A 19,540-nucleotide genomic window follows, 5' to 3' on the forward strand; every position below is an offset into this window, starting at 1 on the left:
ATTGGCATCGTCCTCTTTTTCTCTCTAACGTACACCTCAAGTCCAGGTCAAGAGGCTATATATTAATCCGCATTTCTTCCACGTGTGCCAAATAGTCTGTCCTAGTGTGTTTGGCTATGGTGATTTTTTGACACATTGAGTTGTAATGACTTCTATAGAGTTCTATAAAGCCCTAGCTTATAATGTGTGTTCCTAGGTCCCTTCTTTGTTTGCTTCCTGGAAATCTCTCCAGCTCCTGTTGCGGCGGCAGCGCTTAGTGAGATTTTACTGGCATTTGGATTGAATCGGAGTGGGGCGAGGTGAGATTTCCGATCTGAGAGAGCGAGCTTAGCATTTCAATTAGAGTGGGACCGATTTGGATCTGCGAGGAGGGAGAGCCGATCTATCTGAGGGATATTTCTTTGTCGCTCGCGCTGGATCGATCTCGATCGCGATGAAGTTTGGCAAGCAGTTTGAGACGCAGCAGGTCCCGGAATGGAGGGAGGCGTACTTGAACTACCGGCAGGGCAAGGAGATCGTCAAGCATATGGCCAAGATCAAGAAGCAAAGCCAGGAGGAGAGCGAGCCGCAGCTCTCCAGGAGGATCTCAAACTTCCGGAGGCTCGTCAGCGGATTCCAACATGCGCATTCGCCGCGGGGGGCGCGATCGCCGACCTCTCCGGAAGCACGGGAGGAAGAGATGATCCTGGTATGAGATTCTTCTTCTTCGGGATTCACTTAACGTTGTAACACTTTTTCTTTTGTGGATATAGATCGAGCCAAAGCAAACTAGCGATGGCATGGAGTTCCAGACAGCGTTCTTGGGTGTTGGTAGCCCGCACAACGAGCTCGAGAGAACGTTTTTTCGGCTGCTCGACGAGGAGCTGGCCAAGCTCAACAAGTTTTACAAGTCCAAGGAGAAAGAGCTCGTGACGCAGGCGGCGGCGCTGGATTCCCAGATGGAAGCTCTCCTCTCGGCAAAGAAATCCTTGAACAACTTAGACGCTGGAAACGAGGAGAGCAACGCTAGCAGCCATGGCCACCTGTCCGTGGTGGAGGAAGATGGAGGGAGCCTTCGACAGATAAAGATTGACATCCCTGCGGCGAAGCCAGCCGACGCGCTGGCTGCTCTCTTCGCGGAGCTGGCCAACAAGTCCATCACGAACTTAAACTCGCGGCGACTGAAGCGAGCCGAGGAGATGCTTCAGAACGCCTTCGTGGAGTTTTACAAGGGACTCTACATCTTGAGAAACTTTTGGTACGTAAGTTCGCTTTTCGAAAGTTCGTGTTTCATGTTGTCCTGTTCCTCTGCAGCTCGTTAAACATAATTGCGTTTTCGAAGCTCCTGAAAAAATACAACAAGGTCAGCCAGCTTTTTTGACATCCACCGGTTTGACTTACACAGATTCTTTGTACGATGCCTCCAGGTTACTCAGCGGAACCTTGGAAGGAAGTACATGAAAGCCGTAGAAGATTCATACATCGGACAATCTGAGATTGTAAGTGATCGCACATTAATATTCTCAATCGGTGTTAATGCCACTCGATGTATCTCACTTTCAGATCCAAAAGCTTATGGAAAAGGTAGAGGTACTGTTCACCAAGCATTTCACGGATTCAAACCGTCGTGACGCGATGCAAGTTTTGAGACCCGAGGCCCGGAAGGAGAGGCACCGGATATCATTCTTTGTAGGTAATGTGATGTGAGTCCTCCAAGGTGCCTTGTTAACTTAACAGCTTTGTTTGCGCAGGTGTATTCTTTGGTCTCTCTGTTGCTCTTCTAGTGTCTCTCGTTTTAACCATTCGCGTCGAGAGGCTATATGTTCGTGAATATGCTATGACATACATGGATGCAGTGTTCCCGATTTTCAGGTGAGACCTTAGCTAATATCTTTGTCTAACTTTCTCATGAGATATACTTCTCTTTACAGTATGCTTACAGCAGTACTGCTACACTTCTTCCTCTACGGACTAAACATATATATGTGGAGAAGGACCAGAATAAATCACACGTTTATTCTTGGGCTCAACCGAAAGTCCGAGCTACGCTTCCGAGATGTGTTTTTGCTCGCAACGGGGCTGAGTACATTAGCTCTCAGTGGGTTGATACTACACTTGCAATTGACGGCTGGTGAGAGATGCTGCCAAACATATCAGGAAATCATCCCGCTTCTCGTTGTCGCTGTAAGTATTTTGCTTTAGTAGATTTTTTGTACCAAATGCCTGAACTTCCGTGTACTTCAGGGAATGGTCGTGCTTCTGTGTATGCCGTTCAACATACTCTACCGCGCCACCCGTTACTTTTTCTTGAACGCCCTTTGGCATTGCCTATTGACGCCATTCTACAAGGTTCGCAGTGTCTCTCGTCATATATCAACTTGTTATTCATGCTTTTGTTTATATGACAGGTTATCATCACGGATTTTCTTCTCGCAGACCAGCTTACGAGTCAGGTACATTCCGACAGCCTCATTCTCAGCTTTGTTACAAACTTTGAGTTGCAGGTTCCGGCACTGAGGGATCTGGAATACGTTCTATGCTACTTCGGCGGTGGATTTTTCAAGGACCGCAACAGCAATGCCTGCCTCAAGAATCCGACCTTCATCACGTTTGGATTCGTCATGGCGTTGCTACCTTACTGGTGCCGTTTCTCGCAGGTAACTTCATTCGTCTCGCAGATTCTTTTGAGCTCCTCCTTGGTAACTTACGTAGCTCCTCTCTTGCTGACAGTGTCTACGGCGTTGGTACGATGAGAAGGATGTGATGCAGCTGTACAACGCTCTCAAATACTTCTCGGCGATCCTGGCCGTGGCAGCGAGGCTGGCCTACGGATACCACAAGGATCCACTGCTGCTGGGCTTCACCATCGCCATCTCCGCCACAGCCGCCATCGTCTCAACTTACTGGGATTTAGTCTACGACTGGGGCCTTCTCGAGCGAAACTCCGCCAATCCCTGGCTCAGGGACAAGCTCGCTATCCCATACAAGTCGGTCTACTACTTCGCCATTGTAAGTTCTTGCCATCAACTTATCGGTTTCAGTTCTAAAGCTCTCGGTGACAATGTAGGTGTCAAACATTTTGCTGAGATTCGCATGGCTCCAATCCTTGATACCGATTTCGATGCCAGGGATAAATCCCAAGGGGCTGTCGCTCATCGTGGCTAGCCTGGAAGTTATCAGGCGTGGACAATGGAACTATTACAGGTAAATCTCGTCACATTCTTCCATCTCTCTGGCTCTAAAATTCGCAATGTCTTTGATCTAGGCTGGAGAACGAGCATTTCAACAACGTTGGAAAGTTTCGTGCTGTCAAGTCGGTGCCTCTGCCGTTTGTGGATTGATGTTTTTCCCTCCCTTTTTTTTTGTAAACAGAATCTTTTGTAAATAGACGGAATGTTCTGACCTGCTAAACAGAATATTTGGGCTAGCAGAATATGTAAGGCATTTTGGCGGGCTTTGAGTTGTGGCGGCTATGGAGGCGCCTGGCGACGATGAGCTCGAGTGGATGGCGATGGAGCAGGGTCAGGCCATGGAGGAAGAGCTTCTCATGGATGAAGCGTTCTTTGATCAGATCCGGGGCTCCGATGGGTTTGAGGAGGGCAGGGGAGGGTTTGAAGATGTGAATGCCGGCGGCGGCGAGGATGCGCAGCGCGATCTGCCAGGTTTGGCCTACATTCTGAAATTTCTCATGGATTTTTCCTTTTCCCCTATAGTGAAGAGAAAGCTCGTGATTCCGGATGTGTGCGTGTCGCCAATCAAATCAAGGAGAGTCCAAGATGCTATAGCGAGAAAGGAATGCGCGATTGCCGTGGAAGAGGAAAGTACCATTGTTCTCGAAGACTGCCGCGAAGAAAGTTTTTATGGGGAAGAAAATTTTCGCGAAGAATTGGATCAACACCATTTCCCGCGAAAGCGTGCGGCGGACATTGCCGGGGAGCTGATTTCCATAACTGGGCCATCAGGTGAGCGAGTCTATGCCGAAGTTGATAGAAACTTCTCTCCTCAGCCGGTGCTGCGTGATAAGAAACAAGGTATGATCATTTGGACTCGTGACGAACTTAACTCGACTTTGTTGCTCCAGACCAGCTTCTCTCGATGCCCATCGAGAAAATGATTGAACAACTGGAGCTCGAACAGTTCAAACAAGTATGGCAGCTTTTCGTTCTTGATCAACTTATTTTCATGGATTTTCTCGAAGGCTTGCGAGCTCGCTGAGAAGGAAAAAGATCCTATCGCTGTCTCAGCGGAGAGGATTGACCAGCTGTGGGTTGATAAATACTCGCCGAAGTCGTTCACCGAGCTTTTGAGCGATGAACAGATCAATCGAGAGGTATGTCATGATTTTACGGATTGTTTCATGTGTGTAACGTTTTCATTAGTAGGTCTTAAGCTGGTTGAAGCAGTGGGATCTATGCGTTTACGGTGTTAAAAGGCACTCTACACCTAAAGAGGTTCTCAAAGCTTTGCAACAACACAAGCTTGGGCAACAACCTTCTGATAACAAGTTTAAACGATATGAGGCGAAGAGCAAATGGAACAGCGTCAACGATAACAAGAGTTCTTCAGGTCATGACAAGAGCTCTTCAGGTGATAATAAGAGTTCTTCAGGTGACCGGCCAGATCAAAAGGTACTTCTTTGGTCCCTGCTACATGTACAACAGTTTTATGGCTTCTTTTAAGCAGGTCCTTCTTTTATGTGGCCCTCCGGGCCTTGGGAAAACGACGCTTGCACATGTTGCAGCAAAGCATTGTGGATACCGCGTCGTCGAGGTTGGCATGTTCCTGTGATTCAAGTTCCTTGTATGTATCGTTTCAACTTATGCAGATTAATGCCAGTGATGATCGCACAGCGTCCTCTTTTCAGACCAAAATTTTGGATGCTCTTCAAATGAAGACAGTCACAGGAGATTCTAAGCCAAACTGTCTGGTAATTTCTCACTGTGGAAGATATACTGAATGCTATGTCATTGACAGATTCTTGATGAAATAGACGGAGCGGTCAGCGGCACGGAAGGGAAATCGTCTGTCAGTTTTTTAGTTGATCTGGTATGTGTCAATTTACACAACGTTAATTGAATAATTTTTGCTACAGCTTTCTGCAGAGGCGAAGGCTGTGTCTCGAAATGATAACGACGATAAAATGTCCAAACCTCAAAGGAAGAAGACTGCCATCGCTCGACTATCTAGACCCGTAAGCTTGCGTCCTATAGAGAACCTCGCCAACTTTTGTGGCACAGATCATTTGCATTTGCAACGACCTTTATGCTCCTGCCTTACGGCCTTTGCGTCAAATTGCCCGGTACCGCAACACCATCTCTTTTGTATCTTAACAGCAGTTTTGGCAGGATTCATATATTTTCTCCTCCAAGTCCTCATAGGATAGTGACAAGGTTGTAACTTTTTCATTTGCTCTTCAAAACCACTCACGGTGTCTATGCAGACTAAATTTCATTTGCAAGTCAGAAGGTTACAAGGTGGACACACGCGCTCTAGCTGCCCTCGCTGTGCACACTGGTAACAAACAATTGCTGTGGGCTCAAATTTTTGACTCGAATTACAGAATCAGATATTCGCTCGTGTTTAAACACTCTTCAGTTCTTGTTTCGGAACGGACAGTCGCTGAAAGCGGTAATCCTGCCATTTTTTTCTATCAAGCTTTCTAAGGCGCTCTACTTTGCAGCTAGAAGTCGCTTCTCAGGTTATTGGTAAAAAAGACATGACCAGCAGCATGTTCGACATATGGCTTGAGGTAAGCTGCTTCCAATTCATTTTCTATCTGCTTAAGCGGTTTTGCTAGACATTCTGGACTAGAAACAGAACCAGAATGAAGCAGGCACACGCGGAGTTCAGTCGGGTCCATGACGTTTATGCGAACCAGTACGTTCTAAAGTTCTAGAAGTATTTGCTTATTTGCTAATGTTTTTATGCAGCGGAGAGTATGACCTTGGAATGGAGGGTATTTTTGAGAACTTCTTGCATGTGCATTATCATGATGTATACCTCCAAAAGACGGTAAATATCGAATTTGGTTTTTCTCTGCCTCATTGGTCTTCATTGCTACTTCTTAGCTTCAATGCCTGGAAGTGATAGGCGCGTCAGATATTTTTGGACGAAAAACAGCTTCGCAGCAGCAGTTTTTTCTGAATGGTACCGTTTGTTCTTGTTCCAAAGACCTTTTTCACTCTGCATGAAACAGCGTATCGACCTTCTTTTAAACTTGCTATTCGCCGTTTGATTTCGCAGCCTGTTCGGCCTAAGCTTGAGTGGCCGAAATCATTTCAGAGGTATGGTTTAATATTGTAGAAAGTCTGTACTGATGGGTTTCTGTCGTTCCAGAAATCGTCAAGTCCATGCAGCAAACACAGAAATTTTGAAGTCGTGGCTGACTTCAATGACACTGGCCCTATCGCGAACCATTTTGTGTCCCTCTTTGATCCAGGATGTTCTTTCTCCTTTGTTATCGATTTTGGCTCCCAAGTTGCGGCCCGTAAGAACTAGATAACGTATTTTCAGCGTGCTGATGCCGTGGTACGTGCAGGTTGCGTCTAATCTTCTTTCTCAGCAAGAACGCGAAGACCTTAAGCAGCTTGTGGATACAATGATAAGTTATGGACTTCGGTACAAGAAGTCCAAGGCTGACAATCTCACAGTACAAAAGTTCTCGGGGGAAGCATTCCTGTTAGATCCTCCACTGCACACCTTTATAACCTTCAAGGTAATCGTTATTGTTTCTGTTTTATAAGTTTTGAAGTTCATTCTTCCTTACCTATCAGGAATACGCCCACAGCCATGGAGAACTTTCTTCAACCATTCAACAGATGCTGAGCCACGAGGTGCAGAAGTTCATACACAAAGAATGCATGCGTAATGCGATATTTCAGGTTGAAATAGAAGCGATAAAACGCGAAACTGCAAAGCGGTCCTCTAAACCATTCCAGCAGAAGCCATCTGTTTCTGCCAACAATAATACCATCGTCAAGTCTACTACCATTGAAAAGAGGACAATCGTATCAGCTTCAACATCCACTGGAAAACTCGTGACAACATCTAAGACCGAAGTTGTCAAGGCAAACACTGTCTTGAAGAAAGCTTCTTTCTTTGACAGGTAGGCTCGTTGTGCTGTTCAAATCCACACTGTCGTTGCAGGTTTAGAACAGGAAGCACGGAAGGCCACTCCTCCAAAAGGGAAGTTTCAACAGCTAAAAGAGATTCGAGGCCATTGCTCTTTAAATTTCACGAGGTCGGACGCTTCTCTTTGTGGTGCATAGCTGAGCGTTTTCTTTGCTTCAGGGATTTACAAACGCGGTGAAGAAGCCCGTCCTTATGCGTGATTTTCTATGAGCGCGATGATCGTGTACTTCTCCTTTTAGGTGCGTGTCCAGCGATTTTTTTCCCTTTAGGTAGAGTTTGATTCTTGATTTGCAGCTGCTGTTTTGTAGCTAAGCTTCGATTAATAATTATGGACACTCAAATCCAATAACTTAAGAGAATCAAAGCTGATTTATTTCGTTCAGAATCCCCTCCCTTTTCTTTTGAAGCTGTTGTTTCAATGGCGACAATGGCGGCTGCTGCAGCTTCAGCATTCTGCTCTATTCGGTCTTCCAATGGAAATGGCCACTGGGTAACGAGGGTTCTCCGGTGTTTCAGATGTAAATCTCTTTCTTCCATATTTTATTTTGTTAGGCTTCTGGATACGTTCCAACAAGGCCCTGGGCTCTTCGAATTCATAGCATTGCGGAGCCGAATTTGCGAATGTGAGTCACCTCCTACCCTGTGTTTTGTTGTTTTTTCGTTGCTTATATCTCTCTCAGGTGCTCTGAGACAAGGAGCAACTTTTGCATTTGTGCTGCTGCTGCTGATTCCAGCCAGGCATCACAATCGAGCAAAGAGATTGATCGATTGATAGATAAGCTGCGGAGCACAGACTCCCAACTTGTGAGTGAGTCGGAAAGAACCGGCTACTTAGATAATGATCACTGAAAGTTTTGTTTTTCCTTTTTATTCTCTAGCTACCACAGATAGTTGCGGAGAATGTCCTGGCGTTTGATAGTAAGTTCTGGCTTCGACTGGCTACCAGGACAGACCTTTGTAAATCGGAAGATGATAAGGTAAGGTTTCATCCATTTCGTATTATCTTGTTGTAAAGAATTAAATTTGGAAGGTGGATCTTGAAGAGCTTGCATCGAACATAATGCAGCTAGTCGAGCGGATTGTACAGAAGACAGAGGTTTACACACATCTGTTATCACCCAATTTTTGTCTGAAAGAATGTTTATTTGTCTGAATGAACAGGAAAAGATTGAAACTTCCACAGATGTGCTTATGGCGATTCTAGAGCCAGTCGCAGGCTCCAAAAACGAAGAAATTGTCTGGCCGCCTCGTGATCCTGATGCGTTGCAAAGAGTCAGAAAGGTATCTCTGTTTTGGTAGATGTTTGTTCTTTTTAAATTCCTTTTTTCTTCTTTCTCAATCTCAGGAGCTGATGCACAGGGAAAGTTCCGGCTACTTGGATGACGGTTTTCTCGCAGAAGTGAACGCTCAACTTCGTCAGGTATGGATGGAAGGTTTCCTTTCTTTTATTTTCATATATTTTTACATTTTTCGTTGCTAGAAAGGCCAAAAAAGATGCTGATAAGCCCGGATTGCTGGCTTTGCTACAAAAAGTGCTACAACTTTATGCAGCAACGTTTCTTGCAAAGACAAGCTATGCCAAGAGAGGTTTGTAGCTTCAATCGTTTCTCACAACAAACTTACGCTGTAATCCTTTTTTCTTTGTTTGATATAAGCAGATGGAGTCGTAGACGAAGCTGAGGAACTGCTCGAGAATATAATCTCAGGTTCGCTTTTGCATCTTCCTTTTCTCGTGGTTAGCTAGACAAGTTCTATTTTTTATAGCTGACAGCGAAGCTTGGGATAGCATGATAAGGTCCGGAGTGGACTTGGGCGGTGGCCCAGTTAAGAGCGTAGATCTTCGCAAAATGGCTAAGAAACGCATTGAACGAATTCTTCTTAGAACAGTAAGTCTCATTGCTTCATTTTTTTTCTTTTCTTGGTTTTTTGAGCAAAAGGTTATAAGCAGGAAGGTGGCTCTTACAAGCAAAGAATTCTCGTTGAGTACTTGAAAGAGATTGAGAGAAGCGTGGATATGGTTGTAGCAGCCTTTTCTTCCTGAGTTGTTTATAAACTATTACACTTTTTATTCTTTTTACATACATTTTAAAATTTCAAGGTCTAAAGGATTAGGGTGCCTTTGTGAAACTGTGGTTGACGTAACCTCATTTTATATAAGGAGAAAACGTTCTCTTTCGTGCTTGTGTGTCGTCACACTATCCATGGCAACCATATCTCCTAGGTTTGATTGGTACTACTTACTCATCTTGTTGCCATACTTAAGCATGTGGAGCTGTCTCACGGATTATGTCACTGGGAGGAGGAAAATAGCTTGCAAAAAGCACACTTGATGGATTTGCTACAGATCGTTCTCCTAGCTGGTCCCCTTTTGGAGAAGCATCTCCATTTGTTGCTTGGTTTGTAAGGTTAACTCCTTCGCTCCTAGTATGAATCAATTATTGATCCTCGAGCTCATCATGCTCCAGTTGATCAGCCATCTACTTCACTCTGAATGCTTCTCCCTTCTTTCTCCAAGATACTTTTGGTTCAAGAGCTCTACTGACCATTATGGCTTGCAAAGCTCTACATCCTGAAAGTGTCCGCTGCTAGCAGATTAGAGAAGGGAAACTCTCGTCTGTCTTGTGAATTATGCATATACCACAAACCTTGATGACTCCAGGATCTCTCATTAACTTAGAAGAAGAAGCTAGTGCATAAGTAAAGTAAAGGAAGCCATGGCTAAGTAACAACTAAAGAAGAATTCCCTTCTTGTTCTCCAGAATTCATCTTAAGCGAGCCAATGTAATGCAGCTAACTGTGAGCCCTATGTTCGCTAAAAAGCAATAGTGTTGGGTAAGTATCACAGAGCTAATGTTTATGCCATTGGGTTTTATTAGGAGGTGAGGCAAAACATTTCTCTAGGTGCTTAAGGTGTTAAGAATAATAATTTTTTTGCAAGCAAGTGAATTTTGTTGTAGTTGTAATAACATATTAACTCCATTGATTTCTTGCATTTTTAATTACACAATAAAGATTTTAGCATTATAATGGTTTACTATGCTTAAGCTTGTTGTGCAAAACACCCTCATTAGGGAAAGAACTTTAAGCATACAGTGATTGTGAATTTAGCCTATACCATCCAAATTCAAAATAAAACTTGCGTATTGAAAGATATCACATCCACAAACTTTAAGTGCTGATCTATCAAAATATCTAACATGGAGTGAAATTTATACAGTGTGAAAAATTATATATGTGGCATTGATTTGGACTTTGCCATGCATATATTGCAAATAACAATATATGTCTGTTTGCTATGTATACATGGCAAACAATAATACATGCTTATTTGCTATGTAAAAATGGGGACAACAATACATGTATGTGTTTAAAATATTATTTTGTGAGGCACACATATGTGTTATAAAAAGTTAAACATATTTGTGTTTTTCAGTAATATATTTTATAGGCTTCTACCTACGCTACCCACCTTACCATAAAATAAGCATGAAATAAAGAAAACTTTAAGAAAATCTATATAACTAACTTCTAAATTTGAGTTTCCCAAGAACTCATCTAGCTTAGCATTATATAAATCCAAGGACACTTAACCTTAAATATTTTTAAAATTTTAAGCATATAAGAAAGATACATTTTTTTATAATTTGTTTTTTAATATTTAAACCTTTATAAATCATTTTCTTTTTAATTGCTTCCTTACAAATTTACGCCTTTATGAACAACAATTGAAAATTACAGTTCTTCCAAGAGTTCTATTCTTTTGACATCTTACCCTTTAGGTCAAATCCAACCCAAGTAAACTCAATTACCAAATATCAATTTCAATATATAGTGTGATTCCCTTAGAAATTAACAGAGTTAATATAAAATTACTCTAAAACTATAAATTTTAACGTCCTGAGATATCACATATTTAAACTTAATCACATATAACTCTAAGTATCTTAACCAAGTTGGAAAAAGACATTTTTCCTTTATATTTGAACTTTTAAAGATTGTTTTTTGAATTATTATTATTGGTTGTTTATAGTATATTTGCTGAGGGGACGTGTACCTAGGGTGGGCAGTTTGTAAACAATTGTAAAATTTTACAAAATATATGAAAAAAAACACATGTATATTTAATTATTGTAAAACATATGTATGACTCACAAAATAATATTTTAAATCGGGAGATTATCAGCTCCACAAGCAAGTATTGGAGCTGGAGGCACGGCTATCAGTCACAGGTAGAGAAAATTCCTTTTATCATCCATACGTTGTCTAATGTGTTTTCCTCCTTGCCAGATTCTAACTTAAAGCAAGCGAAGCAAGAGTCCTTTGAGAAGAGCAAAAAAATCGTTTCATTGGAGAGCGAAGTAGATTCTCTCCAGGTGAGTGCTATAGATCGATATTTTGGACTGGAAGTGACTGTGCTGTGGGTAGAAGCGGGCATCTGGCGATTTGGAGAAGAAAATTCAGAGTCTGGAGGCAAAGGCGGAAGAATTATCAAAGGTGGAATTTGTCGGTCGTACTTTCTTGTTGTTCTGTCGTAACACCGCGACTTTTAGGTGGAACAACTCGAGGGGAACTTGAAAAAGTCGAGGGAAAACGCACAGAAGTTGCAAGACAAGCTGGAATTGTCGGAAGCGAAAGTTCATGAGCTAACCACAAAACTCGCACAGGTTTGCACGAAGATTATCCTTTTCGAATCCTTTGATGCGAGAAAGATTCTCTTTTTCTAACCAGGCCGAGAAGAGCAGTACCCATCTGCGAAAGAAAACGCGTGATGCTGAAGAGGCACGTAAGATAGCTGAGAATCTTCTGCTAAAGGCAAAGTCCGAGGCAGCTGCAAAGGCTCAGGAACTTTATAAGGTGTTTCGATTTTTCATTCGTCGTTCGTTGTGACAAGATTTGCAGGTTTACGAGGCTTGGCTGCCACCATGGGTCGCGGGCCGACTAGCGCAGATACAGGTAAGAAGTGTTTTCGTTGATATTTTCATTCATCTGTTGTGCGTGTATAGTCAACTTCGGCAGTGTATTGGACCCTGTACGGTGAACCAGTTTTTAAGAAAGCTGCGGAGCACGTAAGCCGATTATTTCTTCAATAGCATGTCTCATCTATAACCATTATTTGTATCAGGCCTCTCGACACGCCACAACGGCGAAGGAATGGGCTCAACCTCACGTAGATACTCTTAAGAAGGTACACATTATCTTGCTTTTGTCAATGGCTTTAAGATGAGCTTCGTTTTTTCTCCAGAAAGTAGGCCCTTCTGCGAGTGCGTACTGGCTCCACGAACGGCAAAGTTCTGGCTTCTAAAGTGTCAGAGGCCTACAATGTTCACTTGTCGCCCCACTTTGTTAAGGCGAACGAACAACTTATGCCTCGCATCAAGGTCTGCAATCGTCCATGTATCGGATAGGTTTCTTACATCCTTTCTCTCATTTGCAGTCTCTACGGAAACAGCTTCGGCCGCACGTAGACAAAGCTGCTGCGTACGTCCGTCCTTATTACGAGAAATCTCAAGAATACGCTGCTCCTCACATCGAAAAGGTGCAGCAAGTTTCCAAGGAGGCACTGTCCTCGGCTGTAAATTATCACAATAAGGTAAGTCTTAGAAGCCGAATATTACTGGCAGCTTCTGATTCTTCTCACTTACTTTCAGATGCAAAACTCAGTTCGCGGGCTTTTATTGAAGCACGAGGTGGCGAGCAAAGAGCTCGTTTGGTTTCTCGTAAGAGATTTATTTCCGGTTGCGTGTTTGCCAGCTCTAATTTACTTCTCCTCTCTTAGGCGATGGCGATTTTGGTGCTACCAGCGGCTGTAGCGATGCATTTGGTGTTGAGTACCTTCAGGTAAAGAGTCAAACTTGAGCTTGCACTCTCAAGCAAACTGACTAGAAAACTTGGCACTCCAGTGGTAGCAAGAAGGTGAAGAAGCCGAGCCGGAGCCACGCCAACGCGCACAAAAAGTCCAAAAAGTCCAAGCATCTTCATCGGTGGCGACAAGCGCAGAGAAGCACGCAGAGAAGCAGTAGGGAAAAAAAAATCAAGTGGCCTTGTCAAGATTGAAATCTTTCCGGATATATCCCTCGCGCTTACTGCTGGCTCCTTTGGACACGTGTATAAAAACACTAAAACTTTTGTGTACGGGCAAAATAACCTCAGTTCCACTTATATAATAGTTGATGTCCACGAATCATCATTGGTTGCAGCCCTTTTGATATTTAAGTTCCAACAAAAAACATCACATGACTGCTTACTATATCCTTTGAAAGCCTTTTTTCTCTCTAACGTACTCAAGTCCAGGTCAAGAGGCTATATATATTAATCCGCATTTCTTCCACGTCTTAGTGTGTTTGGCTATGGTGATTTTCTTCTGACACATTAGAGTGGATCGAGTTGTAATGACTTCTATAGAGCTCTAATAAAGCCCTAGCTTATAACGCTGGAAATCTCTCCAGCTCCCGCAGCAGATGAGATTTAACTGGCATTTGGATTGAAGCGGAGTGCGAGGTGAGATTTTCGATCTGAGAAAGCAGCATTTCGATTAGAGTGGGGCCGATTTGGATCTGCGAGGAGGGAGGGCCGATCGATATTTCTTTGTCGCTCGCGCTGAATCGATCTCGATCGCGATGAAGTTTGGCAAGCAGTTTGAGACGCAGCAGGTCCCGGAATGGAGGGAGGCGTACTTGGACTACCGGCAGGGCAAGGAGATCGTCAAGCATATGGCCAAGATCAAGAAGCAATGGCAAGAGGAGAGCGAGCCGCACCTCTCCAGGAGGATCTCAAACTTCCGGAGGCTCGTCAGCGGATTCCAACATGCGCATTCGCCGCGGGGGGCGCGATCGCCAACCTCGGAGGAAGAGATGATCCTGGTATGAGATTCTTCTTCTTCGGGATTCACTTAGCGTTGTAACACTTTTTTTGGTGGATATAGATCGAGCCAAAGCAAACTAGCGATGGCATGGAGTTCCAAACAGCGTTCTTGGGTGATGGTAGCCCGCACGACGAGCTCGAGAGAACGTTTTTTTGGCTGCTCGACAAGGAGCTGGCCAAGCTCAACAAGTTTTACAAGTCCAAGGAGAAGGAGCTCGTGACGCAGGCGACGGCGCTGGATTCCCAGATGGAAGCGCTCCTCTCGGCAAAGAAATCCGTGGACAACTTAGACGCTGGAAACGGGGAGAGCAACGCTAGCAGCCATGGCCGCCTCTCCGTGGTGGAGGAAGATGGAGGGAGCGTTCGACAGATAAAGATTGACATCCCTGCGGCGAAGCCAGCCGACGCGCTGGCTGCTCTCTTCGCGGAGCTGGCCAACAAGTCCATCACGAACTTAAACTCGCGGCGACTGAAGCGAGCCGAGGAGATGCTTCAGAACGCCTTCGTGGAGTTTTACAAGGGCCTGTACATCTTGAGAAACTTTTGGTACGTAAGTTCGCTTTTCGAAAGTTCGTGTTTTCATGTTGTCCTTTTCCTCTGCAGCTCATTGAACATAATTGCGTTTTCAAAGCTCCTGAAGAAATACAACAAGGTCAGCCAGCTTTTTGACATCCACCGGTTTAACTGACACAGATTCTTTGTACGATGCCTCCAGGTTACTCAGCGGAACCTTGGAAGGAAGTACATGAAAGCCGTAGAAGATTCATACATCGGACAATCTGAGATTGTAAGTGATCGCACATTAATATTCTCCATCGGTGTTAATGCCACTCGATGTTTCTTACTTTCAGATCCAAAAGCTTATGGAAAAAGTAGAGGTACTGTTCACCAAGCATTTCACGGATTCAAACCGTCGCGACGCGATGCAAGTTTTGAGACCCGAGGCCCGGAAGGAGAGGCACCGGATATCATTCTTTGTAGGTAATGCGATGTTCTTGAGAGTCCTCAAGGTGCCTGGTTAACTTAACAGCTTTGTTTGCGCAGGTGTATTCTTTGGTCTCTCTGTTGCTCTTCTAGTGTCTCTCGTTTTAACTATTCGCGTCGAGAGGCTATATGTTCGTGAATATGCTACGACATACATGGATGCAGTGTTTCCGATTTTCAGGTGAGACCTCAGCTAATATCTTTGTCTAACTTTCTCATGAGATATACTCCTCTTTACAGTATGCTTACAGCAGTACTGCTACACTTCTTCCTCTACGGACTAAACATATATATGTGGAGAAGGACCAGAATAAATCACACGTTTATTCTTGGGCTCAACCGAAAGTCCGAGCTACGCTTCCGAGATGTGTTTTTGCTCGCAACGTGGCTGAGTACATTAGCTCTGAGTGGATTGATACTACACTTGCAAGTGACGGCTGGTGAGATATGCTGCCAAACATATCAGGAAATCATCCCGCTCCTCGTTGTCGCCGTAAGGATTTTGCTTTAGAAGATTTTTTGTACCAAATGCCTGAACTTCCGTGTTGTACTTCAGGGAATGGTCGTGCTTCTGTTTATGCCGTTCAACATACTCTACCGCGCCACCCGTTACTTTTTCCTGAACGCCCTTTGGCATTGCCTATTGACGCCATTCTACAAGGTTCGCAGTGTCTCTCGTGATATATCAAGTTGGTATTCATGCTTTTGTCTGTATGACAGGTTATCATCACGGATTTTCTTCTCGCAGACCAGCTTACGAGTCAGGTAAAATAGGCCAGCCTCATTCTCACCTTTGTGACAAGCTTTGAGTTGCAGGTTCCGGCACTGAGGGATTTGGAATACGTTCTATGCTACTTCGGCGGTGGATTTTTCAAGGACCGCAACAGCAATGCCTGCCTCAAGAACCCGACCTTCATCACTTTTGGATTCGTCATGGCGTTGCTACCTTACTGGTGCCGTTTTTCGCAGGTAACTTCATTCGTCTCGCAGATTCCTTTGAGCTCCTCCTTGGTAACTTGCACAGCTCCTTTGATGACAGTGTCTACGGCGTTGGCACGATGAGAAGGATGTGATGCAGCTGTACAACGCTCTCAAATACTTCTCGGCGATCCTGGCCGTTGCAGCGAGGCTGGCCTACGGATACTACAAGGATCCCGTGCTGCTGGGCTTCACCATCGCCATCTCAGCCACAGCAGCCATTGTCTCAACTTACTGGGATTTAGTCTACGACTGGGGCCTTCTCGAGCGAAACTCCGCCAATCCCTGGCTCAGGGACAAGCTCGCTATCCCATACAAGTCGGTCTACTACTTCGCCATTGTAAGTTCTTGCCATCAACTTATCGGTTTCAGTTCTAAAGCTCTCGGTGACAATGTAGGTGTCAAACATTTTGCTGAGATTCGCGTGGCTCCAATCCTTGATACCGATTTCGATGCCAGGGATAAATCCCAAGGGGCTGTCGCTCATCGTGGCTAGCCTGGAAGTTATCAGGCGTGGACAATGGAACTATTACAGGTAAATCTCGTCACATTCTTCCATCTCTTTGGCTCTAAAATTCGCAATGTCTTTGATCTAGGCTGGAGAACGAGCATTTCAACAACGTTGGAAAGTTTCGTGCTGTCAAGTCGGTGCCTCTGCCGTTTGTGGATTGATGTTTTTCCCTCCCTTTTTTTTGTAAACGGAAGTAAATAGACGGAATGTTCTGACCTGCTAAACAGAGTATTTGGGCTAGCAGAATATGTTAAGGCATTTTGGCGGGCTTTGAGTTGTGGCGGCTATGGAGGCGCCTGGCGACGATGAGCTCGAGTGGATGGCGATGGAGCAGGGTCAGGCCATGGAGGACGAAGAGCTTCTCATGGATGAAGCGTTCTTTGATCAGATCCGGGGCTCCGATGGGTTTGAGGAGGGCAAGGGGGGGTTTGAGGATGTGAATGCCGGTGCGTGTCCAGCGATTTTTTTCCCTTTAGGTAGAGTTTGATTCTTCATTTGCAGGCTTGCAGCTGCTGTTTTGTAGTTATTCTTCGATTAATAATTATGGACACTCAAATCCATTAACTTAAGAGAATCAAAGCTGATTTGTTTCGTTCAGAATCCCCTCCCGTTTCTTTTGAAGCTGTTGTTGTAATGGCGACAATGGCGGCTGCTGCTGGATTCTGCTGCTGTTAGGCTTCTGGATACGTTCCAACGAGGCCCTGGGTTCTTCGAGTTCAGCGCATTGCGGAGCCGAATCTGCGACTGTGAGTCACCTCCTACCCTGTGTTTTGTTGTTTTTTCGTTGCTTATATCTCTCTCAGGTGCTCTGAGGCAAGGAGCAACTTTTGCATTTGTGCTGCTGCTGCTGATTCCAGCCAGGCATCACAATCGAGCAGCGGCGAAGAGATTGATCGATTGATAGATAAGCTGCGGAGCACAGACTCCCAACTGGTGAGCGAGTCGGAAAGAACTGGCTACTTAAATAATGATCACTGAAAGTTTTGTTTTTCGTTTTTATTCTCGAGCTACCACAGATAGTTGCGGAGAATGTCCTGGCGTTTGATAGTAAGTTCTGGCTTCGACTGGCTACCAGGACAGACCTTTGTAAATCGGAAGATGATAAGGTAAGGTTTCATCCATTTCGTATTATCTTGTTGTAAAAAATAAAATTTGGAAGATGGATCTTGAAGAGCTTGCATCCAACATAATGCAGCTAGTCGAGCGCATTGTACAGAAGACAGATGTTTACACATATCTGTTATCACCCAATTTTTGTCTGAAAGAATGTTTATTTGTCTGAATGAACAGGAAAAGATTGAAACTTCCACAGATGTGCTTATGGCGATTCTAGAGCCAGTCGCAGGCTCCAAAAACGAAGAAATTGTCTGGCCGCCTCGTGATCCTGATGCATTGCAAAGAGTCAGAAAGGTATCTCTGTTTTTGTAGATGTTTGTTCTTTTTAAATTCCTTTTTTCTTCTTTCTCAATCTCAGGAGCTGGGGAAAGTGCCGGCTACTTGGATGATGGTTTTCTCGCAGAAGTGAACGCTCAACTTCGTCAGGTATGGATGGAAGGTTTCCTTTTCTTTTATTTTCATATATTTTTACATTTTTCGTTGCTAGAAAGGCCAAAAAAGATGCTGATAAGCCCGGATTGCTGGCTTTGCTACAAAAAGTGCTACAACTTTATGCAGCAACGTTTCTTGCAAAGACAAGCTATGCCAAGAGAGGTTTGTAGCTTCAATCGTTTCTCACAACAAACTTACGCTGTAATCCTTTTTTCTTTGTTTGATGCAAGCAGATGGAGTCGTAGACGAAGCTGAGGAACTGCTCGAGAATATAATCTCAGGTTCGCTTTTGCATCTTCCTTTTCTCGTGGTTAGCTAGACAAGTTCTATTTTTTATAGGTGACAGCGAAGCTTGGGATAGCATGATAAGGTCCGGAGTGGACTTGGGCGGTGGCCCAGTTAAGAGCGTAGATCTTCGCAAAATGGCTAAGAAACGCATTGAGCGAATTTTTCTTAGAACAGTAAGTCTCATTGCTTCATTTTTTTTCTTTTCTTGGTTTTCTGAGCAAAAGCTTATAAGCAGGAAGGTGGCTCTTACAAGCAAAGAATTCTCATTGAGTACTTGAAAGAGATTGAGAGAAGCGTGGATATGGTTGTAGCAGCCTTTTCTTCCTGAGATGTTTATAAACATTTTTTTTCTTTATTACATATAAACACTTTTTATTCTTTTTACATACATTTTAAAATTTCAAGGTAATGTTGCATTTCTCATAAACCCTAGTTATGAACTAAAGGATTACTTTGTGAAACTATGGCTAACCTAACCTCATTTTAGATAAGGAGAAATTGTTGGACCTAACCATATTCCCTAGCATGTGGAGCTGTCTCACGGATGTTCTTATGTCACTGGGAGGAGGAAAATATGATGGATTTGCTACAGATCGGTCCCCTTTTGGAGAAGCATCTCCATTTCACTGTGCTGCTTGGTTTGTAAGGCTTGCTCCTTCAGTCCTAGTATGAATCAATTGTTGATCCTCAAGCTCATCGTGCTCCAGTTTATCAGCCATCTTCTTCACTCTCAATGCTTCTCCAAGTATTTTGTTTCTTCCTCTCTTCTTTCTCCAAAGTACTTGACTATTCTTTGGTTCAAGAGCTCTACTGACCGTTATGGCTTGCAAGGCTCTACGTCCTCAAAGTGTCTGCTGCTAGCAAATTAGAGAGGAAGACTCTCGTCTATCTTGTGAATTATGCACATACCACAAGGATCTCTGGCAACTCACAAATCATTAACTTAGAAGAAGAAGCAGTAAAGTAAAGGAAGCCATGGCTGTGAGTCCTATGTTCGCTAAAAATCAACAGTGTTGGGTAAGTATCACAGAGTTAATGTTTATGCCATTGGATTTTATTAGCAGGTGAGGTAAAACATTTCTCTGGGTGTTTGGGGTTTTTAGTACAATAGTTTTTTGCGAGCAACTAGATTTTGTTGTAGTTTGTAGTAATGTGTTAACTCTATTGATTTCTTGAATTTTTAATTACATACTAAAGGTTTTAGCATTTGTAATGATTTATTGTGCTTAAGCTTAGTTGTGCAAAACACTTTTCATTACC

General features: G+C 43.8%; 4 protein-coding genes and 5 long non-coding RNA genes across 9 annotated transcripts; all 9 read left to right on the forward strand.

Annotated features, from left to right (window-relative positions):
- Window positions 1-159: 159 nt before the first annotated feature.
- LOC9655701 (phosphate transporter PHO1 homolog 3) lies at window positions 160-3,337 on the forward strand. Its single transcript, XM_002964065.2, has 13 exons — window positions 160-688; window positions 753-1,237; window positions 1,294-1,342; window positions 1,407-1,478; window positions 1,543-1,672; window positions 1,731-1,851; window positions 1,911-2,163; window positions 2,224-2,328; window positions 2,388-2,432; window positions 2,484-2,636; window positions 2,710-2,988; window positions 3,047-3,183; window positions 3,245-3,337. Exons 1-13 carry the CDS (start codon window positions 434-436, stop codon window positions 3,318-3,320), a joined length of 2,160 nt encoding a protein of 719 aa, XP_002964111.2. The 5' UTR covers window positions 160-433; the 3' UTR covers window positions 3,321-3,337.
- A 92-nt stretch (window positions 3,338-3,429) lies between these two features.
- LOC112344356 (chromosome transmission fidelity protein 18 homolog) lies at window positions 3,430-7,483 on the forward strand. The gene is made up of 25 exons (XM_024668917.1): window positions 3,430-3,641; window positions 3,693-4,010; window positions 4,061-4,125; window positions 4,178-4,309; window positions 4,362-4,607; window positions 4,663-4,749; window positions 4,805-4,906; window positions 4,954-5,025; window positions 5,072-5,170; window positions 5,217-5,278; window positions 5,325-5,369; window positions 5,420-5,493; window positions 5,540-5,607; window positions 5,660-5,728; window positions 5,777-5,856; window positions 5,910-5,991; window positions 6,048-6,126; window positions 6,176-6,263; window positions 6,316-6,466; window positions 6,518-6,694; window positions 6,753-6,812; window positions 6,861-7,084; window positions 7,126-7,219; window positions 7,270-7,349; window positions 7,405-7,483. Exons 1-24 carry the CDS (start codon window positions 3,452-3,454, stop codon window positions 7,318-7,320), a joined length of 2,715 nt encoding a protein of 904 aa, XP_024524685.1. The 5' UTR covers window positions 3,430-3,451; the 3' UTR covers window positions 7,321-7,349; window positions 7,405-7,483.
- LOC9655702 lies at window positions 7,484-9,211 on the forward strand. Its single transcript, XM_024668918.1, has 11 exons — window positions 7,484-7,600; window positions 7,663-7,733; window positions 7,791-7,914; window positions 7,989-8,087; window positions 8,141-8,206; window positions 8,272-8,391; window positions 8,456-8,530; window positions 8,595-8,697; window positions 8,769-8,816; window positions 8,875-8,996; window positions 9,059-9,211. The coding sequence occupies exons 1-11, from the start codon at window positions 7,529-7,531 to the stop codon at window positions 9,149-9,151; spliced, it is 993 nt and encodes a 330-aa protein (XP_024524686.1). The 5' UTR covers window positions 7,484-7,528; the 3' UTR covers window positions 9,152-9,211.
- A 2,099-nt stretch (window positions 9,212-11,310) lies between these two features.
- LOC112344358 lies at window positions 11,311-11,596 on the forward strand. The gene is made up of 3 exons (XR_002991661.1): window positions 11,311-11,339; window positions 11,398-11,483; window positions 11,536-11,596. It is a non-coding gene; the product is annotated as an uncharacterized LOC112344358 (long non-coding RNA).
- Window positions 11,597-12,029: 433 nt separating this feature from the next.
- On the forward strand, window positions 12,030-12,383 carry LOC112344457. Its single transcript, XR_002991694.1, has 4 exons — window positions 12,030-12,063; window positions 12,114-12,176; window positions 12,233-12,295; window positions 12,353-12,383. It is a non-coding gene; the product is annotated as an uncharacterized LOC112344457 (long non-coding RNA).
- On the forward strand, window positions 12,377-12,801 carry LOC9655703. The gene is made up of 3 exons (XR_002991693.1): window positions 12,377-12,488; window positions 12,545-12,700; window positions 12,759-12,801. It is a non-coding gene; the product is annotated as an uncharacterized LOC9655703 (long non-coding RNA).
- Window positions 12,802-13,466: 665 nt separating this feature from the next.
- Window positions 13,467-16,622, forward strand: LOC9655704 (phosphate transporter PHO1 homolog 10). The gene is made up of 13 exons (XM_002964068.2): window positions 13,467-13,970; window positions 14,033-14,517; window positions 14,575-14,623; window positions 14,687-14,758; window positions 14,823-14,952; window positions 15,016-15,136; window positions 15,196-15,448; window positions 15,512-15,616; window positions 15,676-15,720; window positions 15,772-15,924; window positions 15,995-16,273; window positions 16,332-16,468; window positions 16,530-16,622. Exons 1-13 carry the CDS (start codon window positions 13,728-13,730, stop codon window positions 16,603-16,605), a joined length of 2,148 nt encoding a protein of 715 aa, XP_002964114.1. The 5' UTR covers window positions 13,467-13,727; the 3' UTR covers window positions 16,606-16,622.
- Window positions 16,623-17,253: 631 nt separating this feature from the next.
- Window positions 17,254-17,828, forward strand: LOC112344453. The gene is made up of 3 exons (XR_002991690.1): window positions 17,254-17,377; window positions 17,452-17,550; window positions 17,604-17,828. It is a non-coding gene; the product is annotated as an uncharacterized LOC112344453 (long non-coding RNA).
- A 115-nt stretch (window positions 17,829-17,943) lies between these two features.
- Window positions 17,944-18,664, forward strand: LOC9655705. Its single transcript, XR_002991689.1, has 5 exons — window positions 17,944-17,986; window positions 18,052-18,154; window positions 18,226-18,273; window positions 18,332-18,453; window positions 18,516-18,664. It is a non-coding gene; the product is annotated as an uncharacterized LOC9655705 (long non-coding RNA).
- Window positions 18,665-19,540: the final 876 nt, after the last annotated feature.

Source organism: Selaginella moellendorffii, unplaced genomic scaffold (genome assembly GCF_000143415.4).
Source record: "Selaginella moellendorffii unplaced genomic scaffold, v1.0 SELMOscaffold_4, whole genome shotgun sequence".
NCBI classification, from domain to species: Eukaryota; Viridiplantae; Streptophyta; class Lycopodiopsida; order Selaginellales; family Selaginellaceae; genus Selaginella; species Selaginella moellendorffii.